Below are 20136 nucleotides of genomic sequence, written 5' to 3'. Positions count from 1 at the left end.
GCTCACTACACTAAAACAGAGCTATTGAGCGTAATAAAATGAAAATGACCAGTGATGGTACAGCTCTGCTTGAATGCTGATTGACATGTTAGGTGAAAAAACAGATCTTACCAGACGGTTTTCATCAAACACCTCAAAAAGAAGCCTGTGGTTTTGCGGGCAGACCTGCAAAGACGACAAAAGACAGAAAGCAAAGTTATACGACTTATTATTAGCAAATGTACCAGAAAAACCAATGCAATGCAGTTAATAAACCGAAAATAGAAACCACTAATAAGCAAACGCACTAAAGCTAATAAACAAGAATGTGCCTATTCGCAGACACACGCAAGCTATTCAAGCGCTCAAGCACGCACATGCAATCTGCAATATAAAACCGCTTTATTGCCGGCAATGTTTTCTGCAAATCAGGTGCCAAACCTGGTTCTGTTATAAATCCGAGCGAATGCAGTCTAATGAACACAGATGTTATTTTTTGGGCTTGGAATAGCACTCATAAATCTCATTAGTGTAAATAAAGTTGTACGTGAAGCAGGAACACACTTATTCAATTGAACATGCAATATTACGCGCTGTTACCCATAACAGATTGTGACGATTATTATAAAAGTTGGGGTATGTTCAGCCGCTGTATAATAACAGATGTGTAAGACACCTTTAAATTAATATAACTAGGATTGTTTGGTCTAGAAGCCTAATTTTGATTTTTAAAGAGAGAAAGTTTTCACAGTGTCTGGTATTTAAAAAAAATATTACATTTTTTTATAGGAGTTTACATTTAATGCAATTAATACAAATAATTATATATTTTAAACATAAAATTGTCACAAAAAAATTATTTATTAAAGTTTGAGTGGTTTTACCAACAACAGCCACTAGGTGTCACCGGTTAGCTGCATACTCTTGGCACAAATTAATAAATTACTGTCACTGCATTATTATTACTGCTTAAGGGGTTAAAAGCACTGAACAGAGTTACACATTAATAATACGCTGGAAAGAAAAAAACGAAGATAAAAAATGATAGAGGAGCTATATTCATACGGCATAAAAAGCTTTTTCAGTCTTCATAGTGGGTGAATTTATGAATTATGCGAGCCAGGTTTGGTTTGTGTCCATGAAAACTGGAAAAAAGTGAACTTACTCTGAAAAAGAATTCCTCGTTCCATTTGGGATTAAGAGTCTGAAATGGAAACAAATACATTTATTTATGAATTTCAAAATTCAGCTTGCACAATAGTAAACACAAGCACAGACGAAAATAAAACTTGGCATCAACCCCATGTTTCACCTCACAAAAGTATGACAGTGAGTTTAAGTAGTGGGTGAGAGGTATACTGCAGTTGTGTGTAGTGTGACAATTCAATTGTAGGAAATTGAGCTATTAGATGACAAGTATGTTGTATCAGAGAGAGAGAGAGAGAGAGAGAGAGAGAGAGAGAGACAGAGACTGATAGTGTACTGCGGAAGTCCTTGACTCTATTGATCTTGTTAAGTGGTAGAGGAACTTAATCATTTGGTCAACATGAATGTTTGGCCGACAATTTAATTTAAATGTTCTCGGGAGGGAACCTTAATTGATTTAAGGTAATGCAACAAGAGACATGCAGTGGGTCTAAAAGTCTGAGACAGCAGGTGAAAATGTTTCTCATTTGCATTTCATTTTTCTAACTAGAATTGCGAAATCTGACATCAATGACAGAATTTTATCGAACTTGATCTGAAAAGACTCTAAGACTCAAACGAGCATCCTGTGCACATCATGAAAGCAGGGATATCTTCACTGTTATAGGGCTGCATAACAACTAATCGCAACTAATCGTTTGCAGAATAAGATTTTTTTTTACATCATATATGTGTGTTTCTTGTGTATAATAATTATGTATATATAAATACACACATGTGCAGGTATATATTTAAGAAATATTTACATGTGTATGTACATTTTTATATTTATATATTATTTATAAGGCTGTCAAAATTAACGCGTTAATAACGCGTTAACATATATACAATTCATATACAAATCAATGGCTGATGATTCTGTCGAAAATGTAAAAAGGCTGGTGTAAACATACATTTGCATAAAGCATCCATATTTTTGTCTACATCCATGTTGATTAGAGTATTAAAAAATTGAAAGTGTTAAATTAAGGTACATTTAGAACAGAGAATAATGAGTGATTAATTTGCAAAAACTTTTATTCTGCAAATGATTAGTTGCGATTAGTTGTTATGCAGCCCTGCATAGGGCCCTATAATTTCCGCGATCACAGAATAGCGTACGGAATCGCGGAATTGGCAAATTAACACGGAATCTAGTATTAACGCGGAATTTCGCGGAATTGTACATATTTTGAATAAAATTCTGTTTTTTGTGTGGGAGACGAACGTATGTCTGGGGGAAATGCAGACCGGGGGAAGTAAATCTGGGCGACACACCCCCTCCCGTCGTTTCAGACCCCCTCCAAAACACTAAAACCATGGCGAAGTGGCTCTTCACGACAAAAATTAAGAAATTCGACGCTAAGCACTTAGCAGTTCTCACATGACTTTTATGTGCCCGGAGAACTGTTGTTTTGTAAGTTTTGTCAACACTCTGTTCACGATGAGCGCAAAGATACATGCACTCTCTCACGTGCACTAGCTCTTGCATCTGTCTTAAATCCGAACACAAATCCTCATGTATTTGTTCAGTTTTATGCATTTCAATTGAGCTGAGGCAAAGTAACTATCCCTCGCATTTAAAATATAATCATCTGCATCATGGCGCCGCTCTCTGTCTCTATTTCGCTCGCACGTGCGAAGAGCTGCGCACTCATGCTGTCCTAAGTCAGATCACTATCCTGTGTATGTTTGTAAAGTTATATGCATTTCAAGCGATCGTGTATAAAATATGGATCGCGTTCCGCTGGACTGATGTGTTTAAGGCACTTCTGAAGGCACCACTGCTTTGACATCTGGTTGTAGCCTTCTGCAACAACACTAAACAATGCATTGAATTGAGGTGTGTGTGCGTGCGCGTGTGTATGTGCGTGTGTAAATGCATGTTTTACAGTCATTAAGTAATCGTGTTATGCAGTTTTTCCGCAAATCATTTACATTTTAATCATTAACATTAAAGGCACACTCTTTTTATGACTAAAATATCAGTAAAGGGTAAAAAAAAATTGCCAAAAATGAAAACGGATAAAACGGAATTTGCACAAATTTAAACGGAGAAAACGGAATTTGGGAAGAAATAAAACGGAATTTGGGAAATAATTAAACGAATTTTATAGGGCCCTACCTACACTGTTGTAAGGATTCAATATGATTAACTTGGATGAGAATCTTACACATTTCTCATTTTGTAATGTTACTTTACATTCAATTTTGGAAATCTTAATTTCTAGGTTTAGATACGAATTTAAATCCTAAGTTTTCAATGTGGTCTCAGACTCTTGTATCCTGCTGAACTCACAGTATTAACATGACCCTCGTGCACACACACACACACACACACACGAGCCGCTGTTAATACTTCTGATTTATTGGTCTGTGAACCATGTGCCAAACCTTGTAAAAATACCTCGAGTTATCAAAACACACCTAGGTGTAAATAACATGTACAAAGGAAGAACACAAAGTAAGAAATGATAGATGATAAAATAGACTCTTAATATTAAGTTGAGATGTCATGTGCATGCACATAAATACGTCAGACACACTTATGCACCATACAAACCAAAGAACGAAGCATCGTGATCCTCCCTCTAGATTCGCTCACGGGATTTAACCTTATTTAAACCTTATTTCATCCTTTCAAATTGACCGGAAGACGCGTTTGAGGCAAATAGTTTGTGTTTGCGGAAATCACATCGCATCATTCTCATTGCGTCGTTGTATTGACAGTGTAAGCAATCTGCTTGCGCAAATCATTTAATTCGCTTCTGGTGTGTCCTACCCACCATTAGAGGGTTATGCATCTGAGCTTTTTATATACAAACATATCCATTAACATTCATAACAGTGATAGCATAAGCTTGTAATATTATCAGCAGACAATCTAAGTCAAACGTGATATTTGTGTCCTTTGATGCTCAGTATTGTGATTTGTCGCAGGCTGTGAAGTTCTCAGAGTGTTTTATCTAAGCAGGACTTCTGAAGCATCCCTCAACACTGAAAGCTGAGCAATGAGGCTTATGTTGCACACATCAGTGCATTGTCAGCTATTTATATCCTGAAGAGTTTGCTGTCACAGCATAGGAGATTCCAGACTTAGGTCTTGAATGATTATTCACTGAATGAATCCAATGCTGACCGCTTTGCCGAGTCAATCTGTTTCTATGGCCTGAGGTAGACTATACCAGTGGATGAAAGCCAAAAAGGGTTCCAGGTTATATTTAACTCCAATTCCCCCCCCCCCCCAAAATAATTTATTTTTTCATAGCTTATTTACAATCAAAGCAACAACAAAAAACTTCCTAAAAAAATGTGTGAATATAATTTATTCTATTGAACTTTGGGTGAAATGTGACCCGATTCACCCATTACTCATGAGGCAGTTTGTCTGACGTGTCTCACTGCCAAAACCCGATCTAATGTATTTTTCTCACATTCAAACAGTCCTGAGTTCTTATGACTGAGTGTTTTGTATTATTCAGTGACTGATATTTCACTTTGAAAGCCCACAAGTGTTGCACAGATCTAAGGAACTACGCCTCCTAGTGGTTCTAAAAACTCTAGAAAATAATCATTTCTCCTTTTTTACTTTACACTTGTGTTTTCAGTTCAATTTTGAAATTCTAACACCTCAAAAAAACAATACTCAATCTCACAAACAAGCATTGAAAAAGTCAAACTTACCTTTTTGATGGTTTTTGTTTGAATTAAGGCAAGCTCGCGGTTCTCATCAGCAACATAGAGGGAAAGTTTGACATAAGGGTCACTAAAAATAAACAAACAGACAGAAACTTTAAGTACTGTAATTGGTTAAACAAGGTAAAGTTGTAAAAAGAGTAAGGAAATGAGCTAGAGAAAGACAAAGAAAGGAAGCCATTAATGAATTTTAAAAAGTTTCCCATAACTACACATGAAGGGATTATTGTGGCAGCACTCATTATCTTAAACAGGAAGAATTTAACACACAACCAGGAAATGAATTGAATAATAGGTCAAATAGGCAGTGTGTAATGTCCAGTCATATTCAACCTGAACCACAACGTAATGCAAATTTGTATATATTCTGCTAGTATTTGAATAAAATGTAGGCCCATACAATATGAAATTAAAGTAAGAATGGTCTAGAGGTCTTCTGGAAATGTACCCGACCTGAATCGCTCTGTACCCGAACCCAACGGGGTTCACTGGTTCACCCGACCCGAGACAAACCAGTGAAAATTACACCCAATTACACCAAACCAAAATTGATTGACAGGTCTGTCTCAACGAAAAATAAAGTGCACCTATTTCTCAAAAACAAATTTATTTTGTGTATTTAGTATAATACCTGTTCATGTGGTCTATGGTTAAAAAAAACACATTATTTTCCACAAACGCTTTGATTTTGTACAAAACACATCGATCTGAAAAGCTCTGTGTCTCTGATTGGCCAGTTAATCTGTACGTTGTGATTGGCCTGAATTCCTTTGACGTCAGCCGTAAATGTGACGCTCCTTAACATGTTTAAAAGATTCAGTCAGAACGCAATGCAGAAGTTAAAGGTGACATAGAATGATTGAACGGGGTATTTATCCTTATTCTGTGATGTAACATGTAGACAAAATTTTTGTTTGGGTCTGTAATGCCTTAGAAGCTTCCTAAAAACCTCTCTCAGATAGCTCTATTAGGGTGGGGGATTTTAAACAAGTGGTTTTGCACCTAATTGGCTCCCCCTACTGGCTTAACTTGTAATCTCATTACTGATTGGCTGACTTGGCTGCCACTCAAAAAATGTAGCCAATTATTTTAAAGTGGAGGGGCAGTTAGATGCCTGTGATGTCATAAGCATCAGTTTTTCAGATTGGGCCGTTTTCTGGCTGATATTTCTAAAAGATGAATTTCTATGAGACGGAGATGTTTAGCATGTCTAGCACTTTTTGTATGTTCGTAAATGCGGGTAGACTACCATTATTTAACAAAGACAAGGTAAAAATGTTTTTTTATTCTCTGTTCCCTTTAACTTAAAGACTGAGTCCGAAGCGGACATGTACTAATACACACTTACACATCAAAGGAAATGTAAAATCTTGAATCAGACCATAGGTTCCCCTTAATCTACCGCCAGCCACATGATGTCTCGAAAAGGACTCGATGCACAAACGCAAAATAGTTTGGGTCGCCTTGCGTCCTTTAGGCAAAAACATGTTAGTTTTAAATTACCCCGAGACCCAACGCCGCAATTATTATACCCGACCCGTATCCAAGGCACACGTGAAACTTTTCAGGTCTGACTTCTGGTTTTCGAATCCAAGTTCACCCGTGAAGAACTCTAGAATGGTCTAGTATTATGCTTGTAAAAAAAAAGACAGGCTGTTACAAACAATTTTTTAAATAAAACATAAGGTAAGGACAACTTTGTTTCTCCTGTGTACTTTTTTTTTAATGAGGAATACACATTTGAGGAGTTCAGATGCAAAAGGCGCTAACCACCACCTCCTTCAAAAATGAGATAATGATAATCTAGTTAACACAGACAAACCTAAGAACCCAAAATCTTGTTCAGTTTAAACATACTTCTCACATGTGATTTTACATGACAAGCATCAAGGCTCGTGAAAATGTCACACGAAATATTGGCCATAGTCAACTGTTCGATGGAGACTAAATTACTCAAAACAAAAGCTCAAACGGAAAAAAATCCTTGTTTGCGTGTGAAAAATGCTGATTTGCCTGAATCCCTAGTGGCTTTACTTTCTCCGTAAGGGTCTTGTGCTGTTTTATGCTGGTTTACAATACTAACAGACACCAGCCGCTCCAACTGATCGATCCTGAACATTCAACGACTCAAGTTTAAAGACAACAAATCTACACACGCTTGGGTAAAAACACAACAGCCTGTTTTCTAAATGGTTCAATACTATGCTTTGCACAACAACACCTTCCTTTTTTGCTAAATACAAACACTTTGCAGGATTTGCAAAGGGTATGTGTAAACTTATACAGTAAGCTCAACTGTATGCACATTGAATATTTTAGGGGCTAGCAATGATTCGGGAACACACAAACTGATGTAATTCATACCTTGAATGCACTCTTGTTTTATCAAGATGTTGATAAATGCATCAATGCAAATGTCATATCAGAAATGGATGCCCTCAAGGTAAATGAATCATAGTAAAAGTACAGAAGATGAAAAACAGATACGAGTTAACAGATACAGTATGACTCATACTGACTAGTAATGTCGTGATGGGTCAAGAGTCATAAACCTGCTGTTTGCTGGGGTATTTTCAACTCCAGCTAAAGGGATCTCTATTTAATAGGTGATTTTTTATAAATGTGAATTATACAAATGTGATATTAGATCTCTAAATATAAATTCAGCATCGCTGGGGCTAAAGAAAGATCATATTATTGTAAATGAGATCGTACAAATGTATACGATCAGAATAGTTACGAACTGCCATGAGACTGTGTTTGTATGACAGACCCATTTTCACCGCCTTAAAGGCCACGGAGCCGCTCAGGTGTCACATGGACACTAATACTGCACACTGTTACCATAGAGATGGCCGACTCTATGTCATGAGGGAGTTGGTTGAGTGCTCCATTGTGTGCAATAACCAGAAACTTCAGAGGAAAGCACGGGAATTTCAAAACAAAAGGGGAATTCTGAGATTTCTCATAGCTGATCCGACCTTCAGCTAAATGCTGCAAAGTAGGGTAAACTATAGGTTATCAAGATTACAGGCTTTGCAGGCAATAAAGATGCGATTTTTTGCACATGAAGACGTTTTCAAGGACGTTTTAAGGCTGATAGCAATCTGCTGTGAAATGACAACATACGGTAGCAGATCCCAGTAAAAACGTCTCGCTTGCGTTTAAAGCAGTAAAGGCGATTGAATTACCAGAGAACTGCTGAAGCAAACATATGGATATAATGAGCCTAAACAAAACCAGACCAGTGCATGTTGTTTTGTTTCACAACCACAAAATATTTATTCTGACTAGTGCAATGCAATAAATTAACCGAGTCTTTCTGTTGTTGCAAATGAAAAAACAAACGGAATTTCACTTTTTGTCATCTTTACTGGTTTTAGGCCTTTATTAAAAACAAGCAAAATTAATGTTTTGGGAAACACTTCAGTATAGGGAACACATGTTCACTATTAACTACAACTTTTGCCATAATAAACTCATAATTTACTGCGGGGTAGGATTAACTTACTATAGGGTAGGATTAACTTATTCCCCGCCAGCCTTTTTTTAAAAAGTTGCCCACCAACATTTTTTGTGATTTTCAAATATATAACGGGGAAAAAAACGTTTCATCCTCTCTTTATTTGATCTGTTATAAACTGTTTCAGCAGTAACAACATAAACAAATGGCTTTTGTGGAACAAAAGTAACTGCCTGTAAACTCTGCTAAGAATCAATAACAACAAAGTCCTTTTAGGATGGTTTCACATTTGGTGCGATTGCCTGGTCCGAACCCGAGTTCGATTGCTTCCCCCTCCCCATGCCCCCCATGGACTGTGTTCACATATTATTTTTGCATCCGAACCGCGGTACGCTTGCATCATCAAGCTGCAGCCGGCGCGTTCTCATGTTGCTTGGCTACTTCCATACTATATAGTAGGCAAAGAGTACGAGAAGTAGGCGATTTGGGACGCAGCGATGATTTCTGAATGCCTCCGCAAAAATTGACGTCGGCGGACAGCCCGTTGTCATCGAAACGACTTTAGTATGTTTGGGGCAGACAGACGAAAGTGCGTTTCTGTATTATTTCTTTGAAAACAAAACCAAAGGTTTAAAAAAATAAGAACAAAACTCAAGCAAGGATTCTATGCATTTTGTTGTCAAGGTAAGTGCACGCAGACAAACACACACGTCTGTTTTGGTGGGACATTCCATATAATACATAATTAACAGCGGTTCACTTCCGCGATTTGGTACGATTGCGCTCACATTAGCAGCGAACCGATCTGGAGTTCACATGAAACGAACCCCAGACCACCCTTTTTAAGCGGACTCAAGTACGTTTCGCGGGTGCGCACCCGAGTTCGGAAGACAGCGTTCACATCATCCAAATGTACCGAACTCTGATGTCAATCGAACCCGGGTGCGCACCAAAAGTGCTAATGTGAAAACGCCCTTAGAGTAGTTTATTTCTGATGACAAGCTTAAAAACAACACATAGATTACCTTAGTTCTAAACATTACTGTGTAAAATGTGTACTATATAATGTATACAATGTTAACTACACATCGGCTGCCAAACTTCCCACCAAATAGCGGTATTCCATGATCGCCGTCTCCCCTCGCCTTTAGGAAACCAAAACATTTGGAAGTTAAGTTCCGCACGTGCGTCCGATGAAACAGTCTATAACCTCTTAAATATGGAAAGGTTTCTACAAAAATACCACATTTTGAGCAAAAGGCTGAAATAATTGCATTTTTGTAAAGGAATTTTGTTATAGATCAGAATCAGAACAATTATCAAAACATACAATTTTTTTTATGAATTACATTAGTTTTTGCTTCAGGTTTTTTTATAAATATCCATCTAGTGGATAATAGCGGAATAACAGATTACCATAAAAAATCGTCAGGAAAGCATTATTGGCAGGAAACTGTTTTCTCTTAATTGACAAAATAACTCGTCATTGGTGGGGAAAGAGTTAAGGGACAAAGTATTTTAACGGCAACAACAATAAACAAATGGTTTTCATAGCCCAAACTTAACTTTCGCTATGCTTCCGCAAAGAATCAAAAACAACATAGTCTTTATTTCTTTCTAGAGGAGATAATTTCTGATAAAAAGCTAAATAAATAAGTAAATGACCTTAATTCAAATCATAGCTAAAGCATATCAACCATTACACCAAGCTAACATTACTGTGTAAAATTAATATACAACGTTAACAACAGATCGGCTGCCAAACCTCTCTTCACACAGCAATGATCCACGGTTGCCGTATTCCCTCGTCTTTAGAAAACCGAAACGTTTTTATTTTCAACAAGGTAGGGGAGGCCGGGGTACAAAGTAACAGTTTTCAGATTTGGCTCTATCAATCAAAAAATATTTAAGTTAGATAAAAAAATTTACACAATCAACTAGGGGTACAACGGATCACAAAACTCACGGTTCGGATCACATTACGGTTTTTGAGGTACGAATCGGATCATTTTTCGGATCAGAATAAAAAAGTATGGGAAAAGTCTAATAACAAATCAAGAAATTACAAACATTTATAAAAAAAGAACAAAGTTGCACATTAAGTCTAAAATCATTAGGTACAGAAATCAAATAAATAATAACACTGCACTTATTGTATTAATTAAATGTAATTATTATTTTTTAAAGCTTCAGAAGTGATTTTCTCTTTGTCATGGGTTGTTTGATTAACATTAATGACACAGACTTAACTCTTTCACCGCCAGCGTTTTTAAAAAAAGTTGCCAGCCAGCGCCAGCGTTTTTCATGATTTTCACCAAAGTTTAATGCCTTCCAGAAAATTTTCTTCTTTAAATATATAAACATACAATATACCAAATGCAAGAACAGACCCTCTGCTTTCAAACAAAAAAAAAAACGTTTCATCCTACCTTTAGTGGTTCTTTTGCAATCAGCTTTTGAATATGGGTAGGTTTTTGCAAAAACACCATATTTTGAGCAAAAAGCAGAGATAATTCCATTTTTGTGACGGACTTTTCATAGAGATCCCATTCAGAGCGATCTTTAAAACAGACACGGACATGCAGCAGCTTGCCATAGGGCAATACTTCCGGTTTTAAAAAGTTGCGGAAGGGCGCCTGGTGGATAATAGCGGTATTGCGGAAAGACGGAAAATCTCGTCATTGGCGGGGAAGCGTTTTCTCTTAATTGACGAGATATCTCGTCAATGGCGGGGAAAGAGTTAAGTAGGTTAATTGAGGTTACTGTCTCTTTAAGACCAAATATGCACAGACTGCATATCTCTCTGTGTGTGCACTACTGAGTCCCCTTAAACGAGCGCACACACACAGACAGAGGGCGAATTACAGACGGCGCAGCATTACAGTCGTCCCACATAAAAACGTTACGTAGTTTTTCATTGCTCTATTAGCCAAATATATTTTAATACACTACAGTATGAGAGAGAGTAGCGCAACTCTAAAGTTTACACATCAAGAGTTCTGATCTTTGAAATATGATCGACTCGAGCTGGACCGGACGTGCGTTTGTGCGTAAAGTAAACTGCTCACTTTAGCGCCTTTTTGCAGGTAAACTGTTTAAAATCACTTGAATGTTACCATTTACAAACCTTTGAAACACTTACAAATGATAAACTTTCCCTATTTAAATTTGCGTATTAATCCACGAATCACATGCGAGCCGAACCGTGGGTCTTGATCCGTACGGATCACGGATCAAATGCGATCCGTTGTAGCACTACAATCAACACACACATATCTCTCTGCTACAAATAAACACTTGAAGTTTGCTTGTGGGACCTACTGTTATCGTACAATTACACCGAAGGGTGCCATAGGTGGGGTTAATTGTAACAAACGGGTCAGATGATTAACAGTGAAAGCGTGCATGTGTCTAATGAAAGCGTCAATAAACAGCCAATATGCTAAGAAGTTAATAGGCAACTTATTAAAAGTGAGAATAGGTCACAATACTAAAGTGTTACCGTGTTTTGTGTACATCCACATCCAATTCAAATCAAATTTAAAGATTTATGGATTTCTGAACCATTTACACAATAAAATTGTTCCTCCAAGTAAAAATACTTTGGGGAAACTCACACTTGTGTTCAAACTGTTGCTCTCTCAGCCAAAACAAATTAATAAAACACACTGTAAAAAAAATTCCGTAGAAATTAAAGTGATATTGCAGCTGGGTTGCCGGTAACTTACCGTAGATTTACATTTATGTTATTTACTGGCAACATTTTGTTCAAAGTTAAATGAACATTAAACATTTACAAGTCTTTGTCTTTACAGAGTAAAACTAAAAAAACAGCATCAAGCTAAACATTCTGGGAAACAAAATCTGAAGCAAAAAACAGAAAAAGGTTGATGATGATTTCTGGTTCCCAGAATGCTTTGCGTGAGGCTGTTAATCTATAGTTTTATTCTGTAAAGATAAAGACTTTTTAATATTTCAAATTTATTTAACTTTTAAAACTCTTGCCAGTAAATAACAAATTTAAATCTACGGTAAGTTACTGGCAACCCAGCTGCAATTTCTACGGAATTTTTTTACAGTGCATGCTTCATAACAGGTTTAAATCTGCCAGCGACAGGATGTCATGTTCCTTCCGGGTCTGTTTATTTCTTTAACAAAAGGCTGATATTGCGATTTTCTACATAGGAAGGCTCTGTGAAAATTGCTATCAGTTGAGTCAAAGACTCAAAGTCAACAAAGGCCAACACATTTAAAAGAAAATTACTAGTTTTGTTATGTTACAGACCATCACGATTAATTCACTAAACCCATCACAATTTGAAATCATGATGCTTACCGCCACCCATGAAGATCAACATGCTTGGTTGGTTCACTACATGATGTGAATGAGTCATCTCAGGTCAAAACCGATAAAATAATTAAAGGAACAGGCTGTTCATAGTGTGTGGTCTATACATTTTTAGGGTGAGATCCTGTCAAACCCCTTCATTTTATCTGTTCAGACTTCTCTGATGATGCCACATATCATCCATTTACACAGCTTTATGTCCTGCTTGATTATTACAGATGCATCATGGTCCTCATAAAGCGAACATGCAAGAAACACACGCTTGCTTTTGGAGGTATGGTGAAGTCCTCAATCTGTCCTTGAGGCAGTACAAGACATTGAATAGAAGATAAAAACAGTTCTACCAATAAATTCATGATGAATAGGATAATTGTTTGTATCCCCAGGAATCGATTCAGAATCGTCTCTCAGGGCCCCGATTTGATTCAGAATCGATTCTCAACGCACTAATTAGCATATGATGGGAATGTCCGAGGACAGCATGGATATTAGGGTGATTCTCACGAAACCATTGAAACACCACGGCACTAATGATTTTAGCTATAAAATGTATAATATAGTAATATTAAAAAGCATCAGAATTAACACAATACTGTGTTCTACCTTGCACAATGTGTGATTTCAACATAAGAATTTATAATTTGTCAATTTGATCTCATTTTCTGCTGAAATTCTCATTACCGCAATGTGTCCGGCTGTGTTTGAACATGCGTTATGTTGTAATTTAATCAAATTAACACAAAAATATTTAGAAAATAAATAAATGGATGTTTTGCTAGACTACTTTAGATGACAGAAAAAATATTTACTGAATATTCATGTATAATAATAATGAAGAAAAATTAGGAAAATGATGTGTCCATGCCTGATGTTCTCATCCACCGCAACACTTTTTGAGAACAGTTTAAGCTAGGGATGCACCGATAGGATTTTTTTGGGCCGATACCGATACCGATTTAAACAGACAACTTCTGGCCGATACCGATACCGATATTAAACACTTGTATACAATCCTATACAGTTGGTCTATTAGCTAGTTTATTTCTGCATCAAATTATTTTTACTGAACATGGATTGGATCTAATTAACATTCAACTTACCAACATAATAAGAGAGGCACAAATTAAGCTAAAACAAATATAATAAGACCGCATGACAACCTTCAAAGGTGTTTTTTGCTATTCAGCATTTATTTTATTAACAACATTAACTCTTTTTTTTTTCATATAATGGATTTCTTTATGCAGTTAATTAATAAACAATCGGTATCGGCCTTTCTCGTGCTATTGCCGATATGCCGATGGTTTAAAATTAATCAAAAATCGGCCGATAAATATCGGCGGCCGATACATCGGTGCATCACTAGTTTAAGCACACATACAGAATTTTAATAAAGTTTGATTTTGAGTGATCAAGCACATGGACCAGTTACTTCAAGATGGCTACCAGGTAAGATCATTTTTTTACAGTTAATTTGAAATATTGTCTTGTCAGAATGCTTACACGACATTTTGATTATCATTACCGCAACAGATGCTTATTAAATGTTAATTTAATTAATAGAAGCATAATACTTTGATTTTAATTGCATGTGCAGAATCTCCAAATTATGTTCCTTCTGGTTTGTCATGTCATTTTGAAAATATGTCAGTGTTGATGTTTTCTGACTGTTGCGGTAATGAGATTTTTTTTTGGGCTAATTTTTTAAATTATGTTACGTCAGATTACGGTAAATTATGTCTGGTGGGAAAAAAGTAAATTTAAGCAATTTTTACATTTTCATGCTTGACATTTTTAAAACCAAGTTTTTTACTTCATTTATAAGTGACAATGACAAGGGAAGAGCCCTTATTTAAAAAATTCTCTGGATTTACAAATCCTTGTGAACATTTGTTATAATGCAAGTACACAATTTCATGAAATATATCATACTGTGAAAGTAGTTTACAAAAATCTTACATATTGTGGCTTTAACAAACACCCAGAATATTAACTGTATAGCAATACACAAAAACCTCAGAACTGCAAAGCCCTGGCACCCACCCAGATTTTCTCTTCTTTTTTTGACACTGGCTGCAAATGGTAAGTTACCACAGTACTAATAATAACAACTGCAGAAACAATGCGATTTTGACAGAGACTATGCCTACCATAACTGAACTTCAAACATATACACTGCCTAAACTACAGGAAACCCTGCTCAACGCTTTAAGTGCCATAGTGCTATTGTTGTTTCCTAACTTGGCTGCAAAACGACAGTCAATCATTTTCTAATCACATCTCTCCTAACAAACAGAGACATAGTAAGTGATGGCGCTATTCTTCCCATAGCTGACCGAGAGGAGAAAGGGAGGAAATGTACGCATTGCACAGCTAAGCTACAAAAACAAATACAGGGCCATTATGAGGAAAAACAGGCAACAGCTGATAAGACCGTATTTTTCTAAGGGGTAGAATCATTGCACATTACAAAAATACCCCTCAACTTTGAAGTTGAAGTTCAATCTCTCAGAGATTTGTAACTAGGTGTCAATAGTTAAGCTTCCTTGGAATTTTAAATGGTTGGTATCAAAGGTTAATTTACCTGCCTGGAGCCCCTTACAAGCAGATACAACAGTAATAAATTTACAAGCATTACTTATTACAAGATTACTTATTTGTTCAAGCAATTTATTAGGCTGTGCAGATGTATAACAATCGTGCATCGCTAACATAACATTTGAATGTTCATATTAGATGCCAAAACACACTGACTTTATTCTTGCGCAGATGGCCCAGGTATATTTACACCTACACAAGTATACCTGACAATAATGTTGCGTATGAAAATATTTATTTGACAATATCAGTTCAAAAAGAGTGACGTGTTTTTGTAGTGCTTTGACAAACTGTGCCAGCTTTGTTCAAGCAAAGAAAGTTAAAGGTGGTTGGATTTATGAAATATAATGTGAAATTAATATAAATGTTCAATAAATCACAGTATCACATGTTTTGTCGGTGGGCAACGTTCATAACTGCAGACTGTTGTAGGCGATTTAAAGGCTAAAAAATCTTTGAATGTTGTTTTGACTTAACCGTTTATTGTACTGTGTAATATAATACAATAAAATTAGTAGTTGAGCGTTTACTTGATATACTTGATATTGCTGTTTGACATCTGAAAAAGCATCAAAAACTGTTTACCCAATTCATATACTTCTTTCCATTTCTTTATCTTGCAGAGGGATGAGCGATATGAGCCCTGATATTTATTTTCTAAAACGATAAGTTGAGTTTGGTTCCAAAACACAATAAATGCCTTTTTTATTAGTTAATGCCAAAATCAGTATTGTATCAGGTCAGTATTAAAAAGTAAATTCTTAATTTTATGTCAAATCCGATATCCGCCGTATTATTCGTCATCTTTTCTCCCTTTTTTCCCAAAACGCAATAAACGCCAGTCCTTCTTCTCTGCAGAATGCAATAAATCCACTCAACAAATCACAGCACACCATTTCACGCATTGTAAACAACAATGGTGGCATGTTGAATACACACGGATTCCTAGTTTTCCTCTACTTTGCACTTTGTGATCAACAAACAAACAAAAACAAAATAATAATTTTGATGGCATTGATAAACCTGTGGTGGTTTTCTGTGGTGGGGAAGAAACGTAAGCCATTCGGGCCATGGAAAATGTCGGCTGTTGCTCGTTCTCACACGACAGCAACAAACTTCTGTCATGCTAACACATTGACCCCAGGGAATCTTATGAAAAACTTTACATCGTTTCACTCGAAAATTGAGCAGGACCAAAACATTTTACAGCTGATCGCTGTCAAAAAAGTTCAGCGACGACGTCTCAAGGATGACAGCAGCAATGACAGTGTTCTTAATATGACAAAGTGTTTTGATTAACGCCATTAATGTTTAATCAGTGTTTACCACTAGTCAATTAAATAAATATAACATGGTAAAGATTAGGGCTGGGTATCGATTCAGATGTTCCAGATCGATTCGATTTCGATTCACAAGCTATCAAATCGATTCGATTCCGATTCTCGATTTAATTTTCGATTCTGGTTCTCGGGTAAATTTTTATACTCGATTCTCGATTTAACTCAATGGATATAGATTTAATACAAATACTATATTAATAAAAAAAGAACAGTGAACAGCAGTTTACAAATTGGTAATTAATAAAAAAATTAAAAGCCACAACAACGTTGAAGAAGACTAGTAATTAGATTAAAGTTAATCTTAAGTTCAATGTTTGTGGAAATAAATATGAAAGAAAAAAAAAATCGATTCTGCTCTTTGAGAATCGATTTTTATTAGACCACGTTTTAAAAAACGATTAATCGGAAAATCGATTTTTTTGCCCAGCCCTAGTAAAGATGAATGCACATTTATATATATTGTTACAACAAATTTATAGCATTTGTAAAAAAATCTTGTCATGGATTTATTACATTTTGCGGAAAAAAATAATCCGATTTTATAATAAGTCTTTGAAAATCAAATTATGGATTAGAATTTTTTATGTTATTATAACCTTAAGATACTATGTGAAAGTTTGTAACAGAAAATAGTGGTTTTCATCTTGTATCTAAAACACATTTTTACCCAAATTAGTCAAAATGGATTTATTGTGTTTTGGAACCAAACTCTTCATATAATGATGATATAAATACAGCAACATTAACCACTGATTTTGGCTACAGTAGGTGCAAGAAGATTTTAAGAGTAACTAAACCCTAAACCAACTTTTTTTAGTTAATGATCTGTAAGAATGATGCTTTATTAGTGCTGTTCATTGATTTTAGTAAGTTTTTTGACATATGGATATAAAGTGTTTCAATACTACAATATATGGTGTAAAAACGTCTGAGTGCTGCCCTCTTCAGGTTGAACGGTGGCTACTGCAGTTAAATTTTCCTATTTGATGTTGGGTCCAAAAAATAACATGTGACATAAGCAGGTTCAAGCTCACCACGCCCTTGTTACGATCTCACCACACACTTGGTACGAGCTTAGTTCGTCCCCTCTATCTCCGTTGGGGTCTGCCCACTTTTCTTGCATTTTTCAAATATTGCAGTGGGTGGAGTCAGTCACTGACCAGGGGTTTAGTTATGCTTTAAGAGCCTCAGAACCACAAACACTGACCTAAAAGTAAAACTTTAACATATACCAATAACATGATAGTAAAAATCCAAACAAGTTGCAGATCTGTAAATATGCTGATGTTTAAATAGTAAAACATAGCACAGAAATAAATACACAATTTTATAATAAATATATATTCTACGTTTGAAATTATTAAAATAACTTACGCAAACATCTCTAAATGCCGCCAGGCATCACAAAGTTTAATGCATGAAAGATCTCAAAATTAATTTATTGCCCTCTCTGACCCTTGACTTTTAACACTGAAAACCTCAAAGTTAAATAAATACAACCGGCAACATTGCACAAAAGCAATCAGCCGAGAATTTGTGCAACTTTCCTGTGGCAGACAGATCATTTGTTTGGGTAAGTCTATTGTCTAAAAAGAGATCCCCAGAGTCCAGGTCCGTTCGGTCTAGCACACAGCTAAAGGAAGTAACACACACACATAGGGGTGATTCTCGAAAAACTAGACTTATGAGGTGTCATGAAACATTTTGATAAAAAAAGTAAATGCAAAGTAAGAGTATCAAAATAAGAAGCATACAGTTACAAACATCTCTTCATGAACTATTTTGCACGATTTAAAATGACATCATACAAACCAATTTTATTGTTTTTTCCACATTTAAGTGGAAAATTTTCATTACTGCAACGTGTCTATGACTGAATTTGGGTTCTTTGACATGGAAATATTTATAATTAAAAAATCTAAAAATAAAAAGCTTCAGTGCATGTTATACTATAAACATTTACAGTAAAGAAACATGTGGTGTTTGGTGATCATTTGTAAATGTAGAGACAATAATAAGGAATATAAATGTGTCCAAGACCAATTTTCTCATCCTCCGCAACAATTTTCAATCATTGTTTAAGCCCTCAAGGAACTAACTTTTTTTTTTATTGTTGGAAGTAACATAATTGACTGTGACACTCAAGATGGCTACCAGGTAAGCAGATCATATTTTTTCTCTCCAGATAAAAGTTGAAATTTTGTTTGTTGTGGTACCTAGACAACTTTTTAGTTCTTATTACCGAAACATGAGTTTGTAAATGCACATATTTAATGTAATATCATGTTGCGGTACTGATAATTTTTGATAATGATAATCAAATAATAAAAAATTTAAATAATTATAGGAAATAATGGTTAAATAATGGTTATAGTAAGTTCAGACCTAAATCTTATTTGTGCAAAAAAAATGCATTCAATGGCTTTTTAAAAATTCTGATGCTGGACACCTTCTAAATCTGGATTTCGTGAGAATCACCCACAGAGCAACACAATCTCTTGGCAATATGCATCTATTTAATGACTTGACTAGTTTGTATGAATTTATACAATATAATTTGTGTTTATGTGCAATTTGCTTTGGGAAAGTGGGGTTAGAGATGGAGTCTCATTTGTCCTTTTTCGTATGAAATTCATACAAATTTGTACAAAAGCGCCAACACACAAAACAAGTTTTCCTGTGAGATCACACACACACATTCAACATATACATTAGCTAATGTACAGTATAAAGAAACATACTGAACACGTGCGTTACTGCATCATCTCTCTGGAAACCTCCTGTAGTTCTTCCTTACCTGGCACCAATGATGTCCTTCTTCGCCAGATCGATGCCGGCAATGACCTTGACACGAAGAACTCGAGATTCGTTCTGCAAAACACGACACACACACAAACACGCCATTATGAATAAATCAATACCTTTTGTAAGAGTCTAGAAGCAAAAACCTGTCTTGTGGCCTAAATTTAGAATGGGTTCTTATTCGTGAGAGCATCCTCATTTTTACCTCACTTCACTTTTCACTAGAGGAAGACAAAGGTCAATAAAAAACGAAACTGCAGCAGAATTTCCTTGCAAAAGTTTTTTGATTCAATATACCAAATCAATATTTCATGTATGCGGCTTCACGTCAGGTACCTGATCACCCCTTAAGGATTTATTCTGCAATATCCAGCTGGCTTTATGTTATCTGCTACATATATTTTGTTGAATTTCGTAAACTTTTTCGGTCGTTTTATTCTCCAATATAAAGTTTGCAGAGAACCACTCGACTGAACTTCATTGCACAAGTTTGGCAACCCATAAATAAGCTCTCTAGCTATAGATACAACCATTTCCCAACACCCACTCTGCATAAATGCGTCACACCCACGACATCGCCCGCGCTCAATAGCTCATTCATTCCAGTCCAGATTACACAACGAACATCTTATTCGATCTTTCTGCATTTATACCACACTAGCCAAGAACTGAGCCACTGCGGAGGGCAACAAGGGGGTGGGAAAGGCTTTCTTTTACCACTTTTT

The 20136-nt window shown here is 35.9% G+C and overlaps 1 protein-coding gene across 3 annotated transcripts in view; it reads right to left on the bottom strand.

The window, feature by feature from the left end:
- Positions 1-20136, bottom strand: part of nedd4l (NEDD4 like E3 ubiquitin protein ligase) — a 101106-nt gene that overhangs the window by 67331 nt on the left and 13639 nt on the right. For all 3 annotated transcript variants that reach the window (XM_065243995.1, XM_065243996.1, XM_065243997.2), the window contains exons 2-5: positions 19407-19480; positions 4849-4930; positions 1145-1183; positions 112-165 (exon numbers count right to left, since the gene is read on the bottom strand). In XM_065243995.1, coding sequence (XP_065100067.1) covers positions 112-165; positions 1145-1183; positions 4849-4930; positions 19407-19480 — 249 coding nt within the window. The remainder of the gene's footprint in view (positions 1-111; positions 166-1144; positions 1184-4848; positions 4931-19406; positions 19481-20136) is intronic.

This window comes from Paramisgurnus dabryanus, chromosome 18 (genome assembly GCF_030506205.2).
Source record: "Paramisgurnus dabryanus chromosome 18, PD_genome_1.1, whole genome shotgun sequence".
Lineage (NCBI taxonomy): Eukaryota > Metazoa > Chordata > Actinopteri > Cypriniformes > Cobitidae > Paramisgurnus > Paramisgurnus dabryanus.
This window is presented reverse-complemented; position numbering and strand designations above follow the sequence as displayed.